This window comes from Pantherophis guttatus, chromosome 2, assembly GCF_059756535.1.
Source record: "Pantherophis guttatus breed Tessera chromosome 2, ASM5975653v1, whole genome shotgun sequence".
NCBI classification, from domain to species: domain Eukaryota; kingdom Metazoa; phylum Chordata; class Lepidosauria; order Squamata; family Colubridae; genus Pantherophis; species Pantherophis guttatus.
In genome coordinates, this window is record NC_142064.1 from 143,836,221 (window position 1) to 143,856,122 (window position 19,902).

Genomic DNA, 19,902 nt, shown 5'->3' on the forward strand with positions numbered 1-19,902 from the left:
GTAATCCAACCTCAGAATAGCTCTTTGAAGTGTTCTAAGCCTGAAACAAAATATATTCGCTCCAAGGTCTTTGTTTTGAGGTCAGACCAAAATAAGCTGTTTTGCTTCAAGTTTGGGAAAGGGATGCTTGCTTTATGAATTGTTCATCAGCAGCAAGGGCTAATCCAATCCCTGGTCCTGTTGGTTTAAATTGGATGAGGTAACATGTGAAATCTTGAGAGGAAGGCAACAATGAAGCTGATGGTGAAGCAGAAAGAGAAGCCTGCATCCAAAAGCAAGACATTGCTGCTATTTTTTTTTAAAAGGGCAACTTGAGGCTCACCTGGGAAACACTATCTGTAATGCAGGTAGTGAAAGGGATACAGGTGTCTATGGAAACATCTGTTTTCTTAGCTTTGGGAATGCTACTGAGATTGCAAAAATGCAAAGTCTATCAATATAGGGTTGGTTCGGTTGGCACTGGTGTATATATGTGTGCACATGCTGTGCATACTTTTGTGTCCTATTGATGTTGAGCTTTCAGGTGAATTTAAAAATCCAAAAAAGTTGCCTTGTGTCAGGGTTCCAAGTAATAAATCCATAGCGAGCAAGACTCTGAAGCAGGTAGGTTCCTCAAAGAATACTTTTATTGGAATTATCATATTGGCACATATCTGGTGAAAACCGACTCTGAATTCTCCCACGGTTTTCACCTAATTAAAAGTATAAGTTTTTCTACTTCCTCAAAACAATCAGTCACATGGTCCAATCACTGTGCAGGCTGGCAGCCGGGTGACATCACTCTGCCTTCCTTCAACCAGGTTTGAGAATGTCCTTGGTTCCCAAGAGAAAATATGTTGTTTTGACTACAGACCCCTCCAAAGCAAATCCCCCCTCCCTATCCTTCAGTTCCAGTGTGGCAACACTGAAGTGGTCCAAATGGCTTCAGTCAGGTCAGCTTCAGGGTTGACACCTTGTTCACGTATGGTGCATGCCCTCAGTGCATGCTCTTGGGTCTTGTAGTTTCAGTATTAACATCATTCATGTAATTCAGAAATGCCATCGCCATCGGTTGCTTTTACTGAGGTTGTGCCTGGCAGATGGATGGCAAAAAGGGAGCGTGCTAAACTGTTGCTTAATCTGGTTAAATAGGTGGAGTGGCAGTGCCTCCAGAAGAATTGGCTAAGAGGATTTCAAAAAGAAAAGAAAACATTAAGAAAATTTCATTGGAATAGAATGATGTACAATTTCTGCCTTTCTGGCTGTTTTTGTTTATCTTCAGGCAGTAATGGTACCACTGCATTGGAAAGTTAAAACAATTATCTGTTTTATCTTGTCAAGGTGTTGGCTCAGAGTCTCAGGATCTGCGGAGAGACAAGGGAGAAGTATCGGATAATAGATTTTAAATTAAAGTCAGGGATTTTCTAGGGGTAGAGCTAGATGTGCCTATGAGGATTTGTTATCATTTTTTTAAAAAGTGTTTTTCCCAATTACTATATTCTGCAAGTTGACTGGCTGCTGGCAGTATATATCATGAAACATGGAATGAAGAATCATAGGGCTGGAAGGAGCCTTGGCAGAGGTGGCACTAGTGCAGTATAAAGTGGTATTATCAGTTCTTGTGATCTTGATAGTATCCCTTTGTTGATGCAGCCTAGGATTGCATTGGCTGTTTTGGCAGCTGCAGCACACTGAGTCCCTTTGGGGAGAAGGGCGGGATATAAATTAAATTCAAATATATATAAATATATAAGTGATGGTCCACTATATCCGTCTTACAGTTACTACTGTTCGGCCAGGTACCAGCCTATTCTAAACCTATACATTTGGTTTTTCCTGCCTAAGTGAAGACCTTACTTATATTGCCACTGAACTGCATCTTATTGGATAGGGCCCAGTACTCAAATGTGTCAAGTTTCTTTTGAATCGTGAGTCTATATTCTAAAATCTTACCTATTCCTCCCCCAACTTGGTGTTGTCTGCAAATTTGATGAGTTCCCCTTCTATCTCATTTAGACCATTTATGAAGATGTTGTATCTAATGTCTTATGATGAATGTATTTTTACAATGACTTTGATAATAATCTATCACTATATTTGATAATGATCTATCACGGAGCTTATGCACCGGAGACAGATTCCTTGTGTGTCTAATCACACTTGGCCAATAAAGAATTCTAATTCTAATGTTGAAGAGTACTGGGCCCAAGACAGAACTTTAAGATACTGCACTGCATACTTCCCTCATGCAGATATAGTTCTATTGAGGACTACATGCTGGGTGATTGGTCAGCCAACTGCAAATCTATCTGGTGATGGTACTGTCTATTCCACATCATTCTTTCTTATCAAGAAGTAGGCTATGATTTTACTTTGTCAAATGCCTTACTGAAGTCCACGTGTCAGGATTCCTACAGTATATCCACAACATTTCTTTGATGTACTAATTTAGTCCCTTTATCAAAGTAGGCAATTCAATTTGTCTGCCATGATATGTTTTTAATGAACCCTTGCTGACATCTAGTAAAAAGAGCCTTGATAGTACAGGGGCTTAGTGCACCCTGTCATTAACACAGCTGCCTGCAATTTCTGCTGGTTCGAATCTCTCCAAGGCTCAAGGTTGACTCAGCCTTCCATCCTTTCTAAGGTAGGTGAAATGAGGACCCAGTTTGTGGGGGCAATAAGCTGACTTTGTATAAAAATATACAAAAGAATGAAGGCTATTGCTTAACGCATTGTAAGCCGCCCTGAGTCTCCGGAGAAGGGCGGCATATAAATCTAATTAAAAAAAAAAAAAAAAAAAAAGCTTGTTCATTTCTAGGTGCTCACAAATCCACTGCTTGATTATCTTTTCCAGGATTTTCCCAGGTATTGATGTCAAGTTGATTGGCCTATAATTTTCTGGATCTATTTTCCCCCTTTTTTGTAGATTAGAACCACTTCAGCTCTTTTCCCGCCTTTCCTATGCTACAGGAACTTTACATTCAATGGCTCCAAGATTACTTCTGCCAGCTCCTTCAGAACCCTGGGATGTAAATCATCCAGTCCATGTGATTTGTATGGGATTTGAGGGTGGATAGGTATTCTCTTACTAATTCCTTGCCTATTTTAACTTGTATACCTGTTTATCTCCTGTTTTTGATAGGTTGGGCTATTTCTTCCTTTTGCATAAAAACAGATCCAAAGAAAGAATTAAGCAATTCTGCTTTCTCCCTGCCAGCTGTCTCCTTCTTGCCATACGCTCCCATTAGTGGACTTACCATTTCCTTCACTTTCTTACTTGTTCCTTACGTATTGAAAGAAAACTCTTTTTAAATAATGTTTAGTATTAGTTGCCAGTCTTAATTCATTTGGGGCCATAGCTTTCCTGACTTCCTCCTTGCAGATTCAGGCTACTTGCTGGTATTCTGTTTTAGTTATATACACCTCTTTCTGGGGTTCCCCCCCCACACACACATTTGACTTTTTTGTCCCTCAGTTTATCAGAGAGCTCCATGTGCAACCTTACCAGTCTCACTGGGTGTCTTTTGTTTTTCCTCTACCTTTCATAAGACAAAATTGTCAGCTAGGCACATCAAGAACCTAGGGAATATGACACTTAGACATTTAAAAAGTCTAAAACAATGCAATTATATTAATGGGCCCTAGTTCAAATATACATTAATTAATTAAGTATTTTAAAACCACATGGAATTGCTATTACACTTCAATTTTAAAAACAATTTCTCTGGAATGTTCTTTTCTTATTAAGTATGACAATGGTTTTTCTGAAATTTTAGGAGACTCATCTTTGCAAACATACATAGGATGGGCCTTTTCAGTCATTTGTGTATATTTAGAAAATAATGTTTTGTTCATTCTCTAAGCCATTGGTTTTCAATCTTTTTGAATTCATAGCACAATATTGAATATAGCATTGCTTTGAGGCACACCAGAAAATTAATCATATATAAGAATTTTTAAACATGTAGGGAATGGTTCAAGGGGAAGTTTTTTTTTTTTTTTTAAATGAACACAATTTAATATACAGATTATATAGAATAAACATAAACAGGAGCCCTGGTGGCACAGTGGTTAGAATGCAGTATGGCAGGCTAATTCAGCTCACTGCAGGGAGTTCAATCCTCTCCAGCTTAAGGTTGACTCAGCCTTCCATCCTTCCATGGTTAGTAAAATGAGGACCCAGATTGTTGGCGACCATATGCTGACTAGAGGGGGCTGTAAAGCACTATGAAGTGGTACATAAGCCTAAGCGCCAGATGTGGGTTTCACATAATTTTATCACCAGTTCACCGCACACCAAAAATGTGAGTGTATGCGGCTTAGAAAACATGGCTAAAGAGGACGACATAGCACCAGGGAGGGTAGGCAGGGGCGGGGGCGCATGTCGCCACTACCTGTTCACTTGAACCGGTCCGAACCAGCTGAATACCACCACTGCTAAGTGCTATTGCTATTGCTATAATACAAAAAAAAAATAAAAAAAATAACATGCACACAAAATCTTGTGCCACACTAGTAATAAGCCAAGTCATGGCTATGTGTCATGGCACACCAGTTGAGAACAACTACTCTATTGTGTTTGCACAATATAATTTAAAACCTAAATAAAACCATGCATCTCATTTAAATTCACCGAGAGTGGTAGTATCTATTTTTTCCCCTCAGTACTGGCCTCTAGGCCATGCTGATTAAGGAATTCTGAGATTTAATTAATTCATTCAGAGGGTGGCAGGTTAGGGAAGGCTCTTCTAAGGCTGCCCAAAAGAAAGACATGTAAAGGCCACAATTTAGGGTGTCTGGTTACCACCTTTAAAGCCAAAACAACCTGATCATGACTCTTCTTCACCTCCTCCCATTCATGCAATCCAGCTGATTGGCATGATTCTGCTGATTTTATAGGCTGGAGGTGAACTGCTAGACCATTGCAGAATTAATCTGTCATGCCTTTGTTTTCAGATGATGCCCTCTGATCCACCTCCAATGCAGAAGCTTTCACCACATGAATGGCTATGCATTTTGTGAAATCTGCTAGCAATCACTTTGCAATAATGTGATGTGTTCAGGTAGTGGTTCAAAAGTGGTGTTTTTTTTTTTTTTTTAATTTGATTTATATGCCGCCCTTCTCCGAAGACTCAGGGCGGCTTACAATGTGCTCAGCAATAGCCTTCATCCTTTTGTATATTTATACAAAGTCAGCTTATTGCCCCCACAACTGGGTCCTCATTTCACTTACCTTAGAAAGGATGGAAGGCTGAGTCAACCTTGAGCCTTTGGCGAGATTCGAACCCTGCAGAATTGCAGGCAGCTGGTCTTAATCAGCTTAATAACAGGGTGCCTTAAGCCCCTGTACTACCAAGGCTCTTTTTGTTCAGGTAGTCCTTGACTTTGTTTTCTACTCAGGAACTCAAGCCATGTGCTCCTGTTCAGGAACTCAAGCCATGTGATTCCTGTCCACCATTAAACCATCTTTCCAAGCAGTCTTCTTGTTTCCAGTGTTTTTTTCCCCACTTGGAACTGAATCCAGATGGACATTTCTTCCAACATATTTATAATGGTTGCGGTATCCCAGGGTCATGTGATCATCTTTTGCAACTTTCTGTCAAGCAAAATCAATGGGGAAGCCAGATTCACTTAATAACCATGTTATTAACTGAACACCTTTAATGATTCACACAACTGTGGCAAGAAAGGTCGTAAAATGGAGCAAAACTCACTTAAAAACTGTCTTCCTTAGCAACAGAAATTTTGGGCAAAATTGTGGTCTTAAATCGAGGACTGCCTATACTGTATATTCATTTATAAAAGATTATTTATTGTCATATACACATCCCCACAAGTCCCATTAAGTGTAGACATATACATATTTTGGATAACTAAAAATAAAATATGCATCTATGAAGCAACCGTACATACATATTACACAGAGTGTAATAGACAAATATTCATATAAAATATATACATTATAATAATTTCTGAGATTATTTTTAGCCAATGTACTGAACGTTTGATAGAATATAGCATCCTAATACTGAATGGATTTAGACTGATTTACCCATTCCTTGTATTATCCTATTTATTCAGAGAGATAATGCCATAGAAGAGTAGCCTGATTCTGAGTAAAATTGCTCCCTTGTGCCATTACATAATAATCATTTATATTAAAAGGCTTATATTGGTGTTTATGCTTGCTTTTCCCACCTTGACCTCTTTCTCTAGTCTCAGAGGCTTCTGGTTTTCATTCTTCACCTCAAAGTCAGTGCTTTGTCAGAGAAAGTAAGATTTCACAGCTTAAAAGACCCCATGCTGAGGAGATAATTTCTTTGATCCCCAAGCACCATCTTCAGTAGCTGTGCTTTAACAAGTATATAAGGATTTCGTTAGGCAGAAAAAAAATAACAAGAATATTCAGTGTATTCCTATCAAGAAAGACCTCCATTTTGGAGCATGTCGCTTGAAGTACCTCTGAAAAAGATTAAAAAATGTTTCATTGCATGGGAAGTTTATACCTGCACTGTTATTTGGCGGAGAAGGGGATTTGGTGAAGAAAATATTCTCATTTTGCGGAGGAGGATAGACAGAAAAGATTTAGGTATAAACGTGCAGACAGTTTTCTAAAACCTATAACCATTGAAATCTTAGGCAAAATACTCAGGGGTGAAATGTTCCTGGTTCGGACTGCATCACCCGATCCGGTAGCGATGGAGGCGGGTGGTTTAGAGAACCGGTAGCAAAAATCCCTGCCCCCCCCCCATGCCCAGCTGAGCTGCGCAATCATCAGAGGCTTTTTTTTTTATTTTTAAAAGCATTTTTTCTACAACCTCTTTGGCCAAAAAAATGCTTTTAATAGTAAAAAAAAAGCCTCTGATGATTGCGCGGCTCAGCTGGGATCATCAGAGGCTTTTAAAAGCATTTTTTCTACAACCTCTTTGGCCGAAAAGGTTATAGAAAAAATGCTTTTAAAAGGAAAAAAAGTCTCTGCCAATCAGGCAACTTAGCTGGGATCGTCAGAGACTTTTAAAGGCATTTTTTAAACAACCTCTTCAGCCGAAGAGGTTGTAGAAAAAATGGTTTTAAAAGTTAAAAAAAAAAAGTTGGCCACGCCCATTCAGTCATATTATCCCCCACCAAGCCACACCCACAGAACCGGTAGTAACAAATTTTACATTTCACCACTGAAAATACTGTAGTTGTTAAGTTGGATTTTGTGGGTCTGTCATCCAGCTATGTGTGAACTAACATTAGTATTACACAATAAGTTATAAGTGCTTCAGATACATTGCCAGTTTGATATATGCCTCCTTCATCTTGAAATGGAGAAAGATGCTGCATTTCCAAGAGAAATAGGCCAATTTTTTTCTTTGCCCAGAAAATAAGTCTCTCAGAAGAGGAAAAAGATTAAATGCTTTACACCATTGTTGTCCAACCTCCTGAGCTATATTCGGTAAAGAGGAATTGTGCTGGACACATATAAAATATATAATATAGTTAATGTATATAAATAACAGGAAGGTGTGATGGCTCAGTTGTTAAAGATGCTGAGCTTGTCAGCTGGAGCTGACAGCCTGGGTTTGAGATCTGAGCACCATGCAAAGGGTGAGCTCCTGTTCCTGCCCCAGCTCCTGCCCACCTAGCAATTCAAAAGCATGCAAATGCAAGTAGATTAATAGGTACCACTTCGGTGGGAAGAAAGAAAGGTAACAGTGTTCTGTGCACCCTTTGGCATATAGCCACGCTGTCCACAAGACCATGGAAAATGTCTTCAGACAAGTCTTCTGGGGCTGCATTACTAGTTGTACAGGGCTGCACATGCAGCCCTGTACAACACAGTCATGTGTTGGACACGCCTGCTTTACACAGCCATCAGTTTTTGCATAGATTCTTTAGAGAAAAATAACTCAAACCCAGTTTAGTCTCAATATTTCCATATTCTCCAATACTTATTAGGCTTATCCAGATTTACAATTGAAATGATTCTGGAATCTTTGTTTGGTTAGTATCACATCATCATAATGCACAGTGCCTTAAGAAGTTACTCACAGTATCAGCAAATTTGTCATGATCTGGGCAATGCAGAGAGAGACGGAGGGAGGGAGGGAGAGAGAGTGTGTGTGTACTGGATGAGTATGTATGTTGTAGTTGGGAAATGCAAATGGAACATACAATTTTGGCATACGTACATTCTGGGAGATCAACAGAGTTCTTTCATTAAAAGAGCTCTTATTCAAAAAAAAATCTTTAAATGATGCAGTTCTTCTCCCCAATCTAATTCTTAAAATTAGATTTGATGCCTGGAGAAGATATAAACTTATGAACTGTCCAAATGGGATGGTGGGTGAAATTGTACAGAACTGTTTTGTCTTAACCTATTAAACCTCACTGGCTATATCACTAGAGCCATGTCTTTTTTTTTAAACTTCAGCCTATGTTTCTTGCACTGTGACATAGTGAGGTGATAAGTCAAGCCAATACTTGGTGCTTATTTTCTGTTGGCAAATAAGCTAGAGTTAGCTAAGAGAATGGAATTCCTCCCAAAAACTTTTCTCCAGAAAATGTTCAATGAGTTGGCAAAGCATAGGATTTTTATACTGCTGACAAGATTCATACTGCACAGATCAACATGGCAGAACAAACCAGAGACTAGCCAGAGTGCGCCAGAGAGGTATGTTTTATCAGGAGTGCTAAAGAAAAAAACATATATACTACGTTTCCCCAAAAATAAGATCTTATATATATATTGGCTTTGCTTCCACCTGTCTGGGCCCTTGGCAGATGGCCACTCGTAGATAGAAGGCTGCCCTTATTTTCAGTTTTGCTGCTATTCACATTTAGAGGTAGTTCCTGATTAGTGATTTCTCTGTTTGTGCATTCACAACAGTCATAGGGTCTGCAGTTGAATGATCACCATTTGTGATCATTCTTCCAACAAGCTTCTAACAAGCAAAGTCAGTAGAGATGCTGGCAGTAAATTGTATATTGTGGTGTCAAGTTAATTGTAAGTGTATGATATTAGATTTAATGAACACAGTTGATTTGCTAAATGACCACAGTGAAACAGATGTTGTAAGTCTGGTGTCATCAAATGATATTCCACTGAATGACCACTTCACTAAGTAAGAAAATAAGACTCAGGGAAACACGGGTATCTATCATCTATCTACTATCATCCATCCGTCCGTCAATCCATCCGTCTGTCTGTCTGTCTGTCTATCTATCTATCTATCTATCTATCTATCTATCTATCTATCTATCTATCATCTATCTATCTATCTATCTTATTGTCAATTATATTTAGAGCCCACCGCATTTGTACACAGAAAATGTCACTATCTGTCAATGTAAACAATTCAAACCTTGATAGAGCTAGATAAGTCTTGGCTTTCATGTAGAGTTTAATGCCATTTATTCCCTGTTGTGTTCGTTCTCAGGAAGTGAAACAGGGAAAGAACACAACAAGAACAAATGGCCTTAAACCTTACATCTCCCCCCCCATCAATCTGGCTTCGCTATTATGGCTAGGGTTAAAAGGAGACATAGTATTAATATATTTGATGAGCATCAGAGTGGAGAAGGCCTCTTTAAGATATATCTTCATCAAAACTCCTGTACTGTCCTCTACCTCTCAATCAAGGTCATTGGCATAGATAGACTTACCACAGAAGCTCAACGCTGAAATAAAACATAATAAATGGCTAATCTAAACACACATATCCCAGCAACAAGATCTTGAGAGCTTAATGACTGGGGGGGAAATGAGGACAGCCACTGACTTTTTTGGATTATTAATAAGAGGCTCTGTGTATGAACAATAAACCTGAGTCCTATTTTAGCTAGAGAACTAAACAATGTGCCATATGAAACACTACAAAGGCATAAAAAGATAATTTGTCACTGCTCCTGACAAATGTGTTTGTTTTCAGATGTGGAGAAAAAGTTCGGCTTTTCTCTAGTGCTTACAGTGACAGATAGATAAGTCCCCAATTGGGAAACTAATAGCTTTGCAACATGGTATATAGAGTTTGAGGAGATGTGCATCTTGAATCTCTGAAATTCAAAGTACGCTTTAATACATAGCATTCCCACTGATTTTCCTGTGTAGCAACCCTGTGAGATAGGCTGAACTAAGTGAGCGTGGCTAGTCCAAAGTCACTCAGTAAGTATCTATGATTGAGAGTGGACTAACTCTTCAGTCTCCCTGCGCCTAAGCTAATACTTTAATATGGCACCACACTGGCCTTTAATCGGAGACTATCCTTATTTCTTTTGTAGGAGGCTGGAAGCCTTAATTAAACCAATTTCTTCTTAACATGTAATGAACAACATGTGAAATCAAAAAATAGACAAACTGTGACCCATCGGGTCATCATTTCAGACATCAAATTCCTCAGTGCCTTCAATAATAGCAGAGCTTCTAATATACTTTTTTTTTTTTTAATTTGATTTATCTGCCGCCCTTCTCCGGAGACTCAGGGCGGCTTACAGTGCGTTAAGCAATAGCCTTCATACTTTTGTATATTTTATACAAAGTCAGCTTATTGCCCCCACAAACTGGGTCCTCAATTTACCTACCTTAGAAAGGATGGAAGACTGAGTCAACCTTGAGCCTGGCAAGATTCGAACTTACTTTAATTGGAGACAGCTGGTGTTAAATTACAGTGCCTTTGTCTGCAGAGCTATCCAGGCTCCTTGAAAAGTTCTTAAAAATTCAGGCTACATTCAGAGATGTATCTGCCTTGAAAATGGGTCTAGGGCTGTGGATAGCTGGGATGAGATGGCCGTGGCGAGTTGTCCCATTCCATTGAAAATAGCTCATGTTGAACTGTGTAGCACATTCAACCATCAGTGCAAGATGTGTTTTATGACATTTTGTATATTGTCATAAGCTATTTTATGATAATGTTTCTATCGTAACATGTTTTATGAAACTTGCTGAATTTTAATTTCACAGAAATCATGGGATGGGATGGGATGGGATGGGATGGGATGGGATGGGATGGGATGGGATGGATTGGGGTGGGGTAGGGTAGGGTGGAACAGAATACCATGAAGAAGAAAGCAAAGCAGACATTCAGCCATCTAGACCAGTATTTCTCAACCTCAGCAAGTTGAAGACATCTGGACTTCGACTCCCAGAATTCCTCAGCCAGCATGGCTGCCTGGGGAATTCTGGGAGTTGAAGTCCACCCACCTTCAACCTTGCCCAGGTTGAGAAACACCGATCTAGACCAAGAGTTTGGAATGCTCTGAGTTTCAATTCATGAGCATTCATATAATAAATGTTGTACTAAATTACTATATAATTTCCAACAGATATAACTTGACTCTTTCCAGGCCTATCTGTACTTACTCAATGTGACTATACAATTAGGCAAGAAATGCCCACATACAATACAATTCACACATTTCATCATAAACAATATTTTAAAAGTGCAATGTAAGAAAGCAGAACTGACAGAAGTGTTTATTCTTTGCCTAGCTACCTATCTTTGTTACCCGTTCTTGCTATATCTGGGCTACCAGAGGCATCAAACTGGTTTTTATTTGGATATAAGATGGCTATTCTTAAGGGCAAAATTAAAAATTAGAACTAATTCACAGAGAGTTTTTGAAGAGCTTCTATAACGACAGCTACGTTTTAATAATGCTTTCTGAGGTCTGCTTACAACATTTAAATTCCCCCCATGAGATAATGTAATTTTTAAAAAGTCATGGCAGGATGAAAAAATTCACAAACTAATATTTAAGAATAAATATTGTTTTATGCACAATGTGCAATAATCAGTTCTGATCATCCCTTTGCATTCTTTGCATTCTTTGACTGTTGCTTTGCTCCTTATGACAGTATTTGTGTGAATTATCCCGTCATGTACGCAGGACACAATGCCATGTGGACTAGAGCTGTATAAACAGAGGGTCTCCTCTGACTTCTTATTTTAGCACCAAATTGTCATTCGGTTGTTATTATGAAAAAAACCTCATGAATTTATCACGAATGAAGTTGAATATACATACATGTCCCAGGATAATGTTGCAGGATCCAATCTGAGTCAGTCACTGGGACCACAGGTTTTGTCTTCTCAGCTTTTGGACTCATGCTGGAGCCCATCCTCAGGGAACTCCTTCCCAGCAGAGTGTGTGCTAGGAATTTATATGGTGTGTGCTACAAATGTGTGGAATTTATATGGTGCCTGTTGTATATGCCTTTTTAGATGTTGATCAGGATCTGTTGATGGTTGGTTTTTAAGTTGTTAACTGTAATTTGTTTGTGCTGCACAGCCCTTACCTTCTAAATACTTGATAGTCTGGTGATAAATCAGCACTCCTGTTGATTGACAAGGGGCATGTTTCCCAGGCTTCAATCACTTCCCTGGCTGTTTTTTGTCCCTGCTCATCCAACAATCTTAGTAGCTGCAAAACTGAATGTGTATGAATTTATGAATGGTGAATTTATCTCTGTTCTGACGCTGTTTGTGTGATAAAAGTCACTGTCCAGGAGCCCTGTTCTTTATCTGACTAATGAAATGTTCAGTAGCAACAAAGAACTGATTTTCAAGACAGCTGAAGGTGGTTGGGAGAAGAATGTTGCTGCTTTAGTATGAGCAAAATCAAGCTCTAAAATAAACCATAGTGATTTTCTTTTCTGCTTCTGATAAGCAAGAGAAGTCAACATAGTGAGGTCATCCCTTTGAAGAGGGCTACCTATCAATCATAAAAGAGGATATAGTTTTCATAAGAGATAATTAATGTAGCTTAAAAAGTAATACTGTATATCTGACAGACAATCTTATCTGCATCGCTAATCCCAAGAAAGTTTTGTGAAAAAGAACAATAATATTGAGCACGCTACAGATAGGCAAAAGATTTTCTTTATTTTAAATGCATTATTTTTGGCTTTATCTTTCCTTTTCAAAATTCATCAGCCCATTTCTTTAAAAATCACACTTGAAAGAGGCTTCTTTTGATATTCTTAGCCTGTAATGGATATTCTCTTGCATCACTGTATTCATATTACTTTAATTCAAGCCCATTGATACTGGCCCAATGTTGTTTTTGATGAGATTTGACTTAAGGTGGATTCTGAAATGCATAGGGCATGCCACAGTTGCTCTTTAAGATTATAATAGCAAACATTTTAACAATTATAACATTTTATGTTCTTTTACTTCCCTTTTATCTCCTCTCTTCTTTGATTTCTAGTCACTTGGCCCAAATTTACTAAAATATAGCTAATCCTGGTTCTTGATTATTCTTGACGTATTGCTTCCTTTCCTTTCTATCAGTTACCTACACTGCACATTTCTATCATGTGCAATGAAATACAAAGAATGGCCTCAAATTCCCCCCCCCCTTCCCCAGTACAGGTCTTCAGACAAGATGGCACATTCCTTTTGTTTGACATTAAACAACTAGGATGGTCTTCTCCAATTTATGCAGGCACTGTAATGGAACTTGTCTGTTTGGCAGTTTGTATATCCAGCTTTGCTTTTAGGTGATTTAATGCAGCAAACGTTATAAAGCCCAGAAAAATTGTGGTTTACAATGGAAAATGTGAAAGGCCATCAAATATAATGACACTTACTGGCACATTATAATGAATGGCAGCTATGCATAGGAAAGAGAGAAGCCCTACAAGATGTTTGATTAACAGCCTTTCATGGTGCTGGCTGGAGATAGTGCTGTGGCTCTTAGTAAAGTCACTGATACTCATGTTGTTAAAGCCTTGGGGAATGCAAGGCTAAGAGAGAAAAGCTAACATTTATTGAATTTGGATGTATTACTTCTCACAGTAGGTTTGAAGAGGGGCAATTTTTGGAAGAGGGACTTAGAGCTAAAGACCCATAGGAAGCATAATATAGTATAATTAATCAGTGGAACGACTTGCCTCCTGAAGTTGTGGGTGCTTCAACACTGGAGATTTTAAAGAAGAGATTAGACAATAATTTGTCTGAAATGGTATAGAGTTTCCTGCTTGAACAGGAGGTTGGAGAAGAAGACCTCCAACATCCCTTCCAACTCTGTTATTCTGTTATAAGAAATGTATCACTGCTCTTGGCCAGGATACAAGAGAAGGTAGAACTTACTTTACATGAAGGATCTTCAGAGAAGAGGTCTTCTCAGTGGTAATGCCTTATGGAATTCCTTTCCCATTCGTGTTTACATTTAACTTGTGTTTTTTTCTTTAGATGTGGTACCAAATTTGGGTAGTAGAAATTTGGAAGTTACTAGATGATGACAGAGAAAACTTTAACCCTTTGCTGATATCTAGTGGTTATCTGAATTTTTGCAGCCCAAATCTGATAACCCTACATTAGGTATCAAACAAACATTTTCCAGTCTTTAAATGTTTTGGATTCTATTTCCATGTTTTCCTACCTCCCAGTATTGCTAGCTGAAACAGTAACTATAATTATAAGAATGGAATTTCAACAAATATAACCTATTCCTTTATATTTTATTTATTAAGTATTGGTTTAATAATTTAATCTGTCAGCTGCAATTTGTATTCCTATTTTTACTTGCTTGGCTTCAGTGGTGAAATCCAAATTCTTTTACTACAGGTTCTATGGGCATGGCTTGGTGGGCCTGGTGTGGCTTGGTGGGCGTGGCAGGGGAAGGATACTGCAAAATCCCCATTCCCTCCCCACTCTGGGGCCAGCCAGAGGTGGTATTTGCCGGGTTTTTTTTTTTTTTTTTAATTTGATTTATATGCCGCCCTTCTCCGAAGACTCAGGGCGGCTTACAATGTGCTCAGCAATAGCCTTCATCCTTTTGTATATTTATACAAAGTCAGCTTATTGCCCCCACAACTGGGTCCTCATTTCACCTACCTTAGAAAGGATGGAAGGCTGAGTCAACCTTGAGCCTTGGCGAGATTCGAACCCTGCAGTAATTGTAGGCAGCTGGTCTTAAGCAGCTTTAATAACAGGGTGCCTTAAACCCCTGTACTACAAGGCTCTTATAAGTTCTCCGAACTACTCAAAATTTCCGCTACCAGTTCTCCAGAACCTGTCAGAACCTGCTGAATAGCACCCTTGCTTGGTTTATAGTATAATCTCATACATATCTTAAATATAAATCCCACTGACTGCAACTAGGTTTGTGCCCAGGCCATCAGAGATTGCATAAGATTGTCTAATTTTTAAAATTAAAAATAGTAAAATGATTTAAGAAAAATGGAAGGCAAAAATTGCCTTGAAGTGGTTTAGCATTTACAGACTTCCTCCTGAAGCAACCCAAGCCAATCTGACCTTCCCCTTTTTGTTTTGTTTTCTAGTGGAATGGAGCTGTTCCGAAGACTTTTCTCCTTTGGCCGGAGAAATCATAATGGAAAACCTTCAGTCTTTGAGATGCACTATTACTGGCCTCACAATGGTAAATGAAAAGTTGTTAATTCAGATTGCCTTTCCCCCCCCCCCCCCACTCTCAAATGCTAAGAGAAATCTCTGCTGGAGAGAAGCAGCTGAGTGCCATTTCTCTGGCAAGTCATTAAACACATTCTGTTCGATATCCAGCATCCCCAAATCACCAAAGAGTAGGAAAGCCGCATCGCTTTTTGTGTGAGTTGCTATATTAGTGAGGAGAGATCAGAAAAGACTGGATTGAAAGCCGGCCATGCCATGGATCAGGGGCTAATCTTAGGGCAGATCAAAGGCTTTGAGAGATTCAATCCTGACTCCATGTCTGATGGCTAAAATAACAATTGTCTCTTCACTGCTTCGCTGGGGAAACAAAAGTCACTGGATGCACTAACTTGAAAGGGGAGAAGTATGTTTTTCTAAAGATTAAAAGTGGGTGGAAAATGGGCAATCCGATGAGCTCCTGACAGACAATCTGGTGAGAGTGAACACATTTACCTCCACATTGGTCCTTCCTAAGCAGCTGAATGTGGATTTGGTTGGTAATAAAAGAAAGCAAATAGAACAGCATCAATATCAGCAACAGAAATGAATTTATCAAAAAAAAAAAAATCAAGTACATTCTCTGTTTACAAAATGGCTAAATAAACACATGTTTATCATCTCCAAGCCTATAATGTTTACGATACTTCCAATCAGCATTACATTTAATTTATAACGGGTTTAAACTATGGTAAATCCAAGGAAGCCAGAATCAGGACAGGAGCATTACTGATTTTAAAACTGCTTAAAAACTAAGAATTTAGATTATATTGCTGCTGTCTGCACTGAATTTTATTTTGACGTTAATACTCCAAGTTTGAATAAGATGTTCTCAAACATTGAATTTGTGCCAGGTTCAGCTTCCGTTCATGCTTTGTGGCCAATATTTAGAGTATAGAGTAATTCATTAGGACCATTTCAAAGAGATTCAGGTGAACCTGAGAGCCTCAATGGCTCTCAGAGAGAGAGTGCTAATGACCAGATGACCAGAAAGAAAAATGATCCTTCCATTCCCCACCCCCACCACCATCCAGTCAGAACTGATGAAGCCTCTTGGATGAGAAGCGAAATGTCTTCTTCCGCAAAAAAAAAAACATAGTCCAGTTATCTTTTGAAAAAAGCACCTTTCAGACAACCGTGAACTGGAATGGCTAAGAATCTTCATAGACATTCTGAGAGAAAAGTTTCCAGCTTCAAATCAACAGTTGGGTAGCTGCAGTACTGTCCTCCTCAAGTAGTCATCTTCAAATTATTTAGTAACCCAATCAAATCATTGAGCTTTTTCCTTAGGCCTTAGAGATAACATGAACTTTTGTGAGAGAACTGTGGTGAAGTATCCAAAATGAGCGTTAAATCTTTGAGGGTTCAGTCATTTATATCTCCAAAGTGTGGTGCATTGGCAGCTGAGCTTTCAAAACTCTCCCCTTGGTTCCAGATCTCTGATGACCTCCTTCTGGCAGGCAGAGATAGCAGAGAATCTCATCATATCCTGGTGCCAATTAGGAAAAAATGAGAGGAAAATTTAATTAAAACGAAGTGTGGCAGGTGTTCATCATTCCCTCCAAGAAATGTCTATTTTTCTTTTGAAAATCTACAAGGTGGTTAGGGATCTAGGCCTTTATTTTTCTTTTAGCAGCAGAAACACCCCATCTTGTCATAGCAGTCTGGAGTTTTTCACAGAGGCTGCTTCTCCTTTGCAGGACTTCCTGGACTGACTTTTTTTGTTGTTGTTGTTGTTAAAAGAAAGAGAAAGCACAAAGTCCCAGCCATTCTGTACATTTTCAAAAGTAAGCCCAATAATTTCCCTGTCTGTAAATGGACCTTGGATGGGTTGATTCATTTATTCATTCGTTAATTCATTCATTCATTTAAAGCAGCTGGAATATGACATCAGTCCTGCATAAATAAAATTGCATTTATTCAAAATTATATATCCCTGGTTTGGATATGAGCCTTGGGGATTTATGATGTTACTCTCTAAATAAGAAAAAAAAATGGCATTCCGTTATTGTCTTTTTGGCTTAGATTTTAAAATATCAATCAGGAGAAATTTCAAGATTTACTTCTACATTTCTCAATTTCCAAAATATTTTCCCTCTTCAGCTGATCTACTGATGTTCCCAATGCCCAGCAGTTAAGTATTTAAACAAAGAAAGAACAGTTGATGAGAGAGGTTGTTTTGGGGATGAAAGAAATTTTGACAGGGATAAAGGGCAGGGTGAGTAAATTTCAATTTTTTTCTAGACTGACTAGAAAAAAAAGAGATTTGTGATTGGGGAGGGTATGGTATACTACAAATCATTACCAAACGTATACATTTTAAATGGAATAAGAATGAAAATAAATGCTAATAATTGCTTTGGGTTTTTTTTTAATATGAGGTTTTTCAATTTGCATTTCACCAAATTATTACTCCCTACATACTGAAAAACTTTTTAAAAATTATGTGTTATGTAGCATAAGTCCCAATATGCGAGCGGTGAGAACAAGGCAATCCAACAATAAGTATACTTAAGGGAAAATTGTATATAGTACATTAATACTTGCAAATGTGGGTATAAGGAAAAAAATATATTCAAGAATATGAAAATATGAACTTTTTTTGCTGAGTTTGTAAGCTAATGAAAATATATAGAGAAATAAACTTGTGAAAGGGAAGGTGCAAAATTGAACAACATTGAAATTGAGGTGGGTAATTTTTAGGGATAGTTGAATGTTCTGGCCCAAAGTACATTATACAAAATGCATTTTGTATCTAATGTGTCCCAAAAGATGAGAAGCCAATACATAACAGAATCAGAGCAGACAGAAGTGAGATTTTAATCTTTTATTTTACTCCTGTGGTATACAGGCTAAACTCGGTTTCAAAATTGTATTTGCCTTAGAAGATGCTCACAGATTATTTTCCCCCAAAGCCAGTACTGTACTATTTCCCTCATTTTCCTCAGTAATAGAGTAGAGGAGGAAAAGGTTAAATGTCTTCTCCACAGCTACTTAGAACTCATGTATTTTTTAATTGCTCTGGTAAGAGGCAAAGGAGGCTGAGGTCAGTAAGAGCAGAGGAAAAAAAAGAAAGCATTCTCTCTGCCTTTTCTCGGGGTTTTAGTCTTGCGTGATCCTCCTCCTCCTCCTCCTTTTTTCTTCTCTTTCTTCTTTTCCTCACATTGTCCTTCGCCTCATTTGCCACCATGCTAGATAATCCCAAGTGGAGTGGAGATCTGCTCAAGTAGTTGATATCAAGGCGCTAATGTCTGACATGAATTTGTCCTAAATAACAACAATAAGATGCCTCAAGTGCTATTTGTTCTGTTGAATAACATGAGCTGAAGCTCTGTACAAATTGGCAAGCACATCCCAATATAAATAGCTTCAGGAGAAAGTGTTTTCGTCACTACATTCATCTTTTCTACTGCATAATGATGTGACTTTGGAAAATGTACCTTGGCCATGTGTATAAACTTGAAGTTTTGTCTTTTATTTTTCATTTACAGGGCCGAAGGTATTATGTCCAAGTGTATGCCCATAACATGAAAGGCTGGGGACAGCCTCAGATTTCCTCGCCTTGCTGTGCTTCTCCTTCTAGTAGGTTAAGAGCTTTCAGTATTGATGTTACACTTATATGACCAGTGTTTGTTCTGTGTGTGTGCGTGTCTTTCTCTCATTCTCTCCCTTTCTCACTCACTCACTCATTCACTCACTCATTCTCTAGCTCGTAAAAAAAATTAACCTTGTAAAAAATTAGTAAAATGATGCTATTAGCAAGAAAAAAAAATGTTTAAAAGTGGCTACATCTCTACAGGGTTAAATGTCTGATTTAATGCGTTTAGTTAATTCTCTCTCCCTCTCCCTCTCCCTCTCTCTCCCCCCCTTCCCTTTCTCCCAAATTAAGGAGAGAAGTTAGACACAGAAACAAGAGGGAAGAGAAATGAAAGAATATACATGTCTGGCAGTTGACTCATGACAACTGGACTTCTTTTCTTCTTTGGTTTGAAACGCTTCACTGCTTATTCAAGTAATCAGTTGCCATGACTCAACTTCCAGGCAACTCTATCTAGATGACTGAGAACTTTCATCTACAAACGTATGCAATTTTAAACCAATTCAGAACTTTCAATTAATATCCCCAGTTCTTCAGAAACTGGTGATCGTATTGGGTAATTGAGAGAAACGAACATAATACTGTATTGGTATTAGAAGATTTTTCTCATTCCGTTATGGCCCACGCAAAAGGTGATGCAAAGGGATTGCAGGACAGATGAGAAGGAATGTTTTCATTCTGTTGATTAATTTGGGACAGTTTGGGCAGCAAACTTGATATCATGACAAAGTCAGCTGAAGAGGTGGGGTTTTAATCTGATCCTACAATACACAGAAAAATACATGCTCTGGTGACTCTTATGTATTACCAATCCATTCTTTAAATAGTAATTAGGTTCCAATTGTCATTTGAAGAAAAAAAATCAGAATATTACAAAAATGCCTGGAGATGTATTTTTGTGCGATATGTCTTTCCTTCCTGATATGC

General features: G+C 38.4%; 1 protein-coding gene across 1 annotated transcript in view; it reads left to right on the forward strand.

Moving 5' to 3' along the window:
• The window catches only part of ANKFN1 (ankyrin repeat and fibronectin type III domain containing 1), a 171,293-nt gene that overhangs the window by 78,202 nt on the left and 73,189 nt on the right, over nt 1-19,902 (forward strand). Inside the window, exons 7-8 of the mRNA XM_034412490.3 lie at nt 15,254-15,351; nt 18,869-18,959. Coding sequence (XP_034268381.2) covers nt 15,254-15,351; nt 18,869-18,959 — 189 coding nt within the window. The remainder of the gene's footprint in view (nt 1-15,253; nt 15,352-18,868; nt 18,960-19,902) is intronic.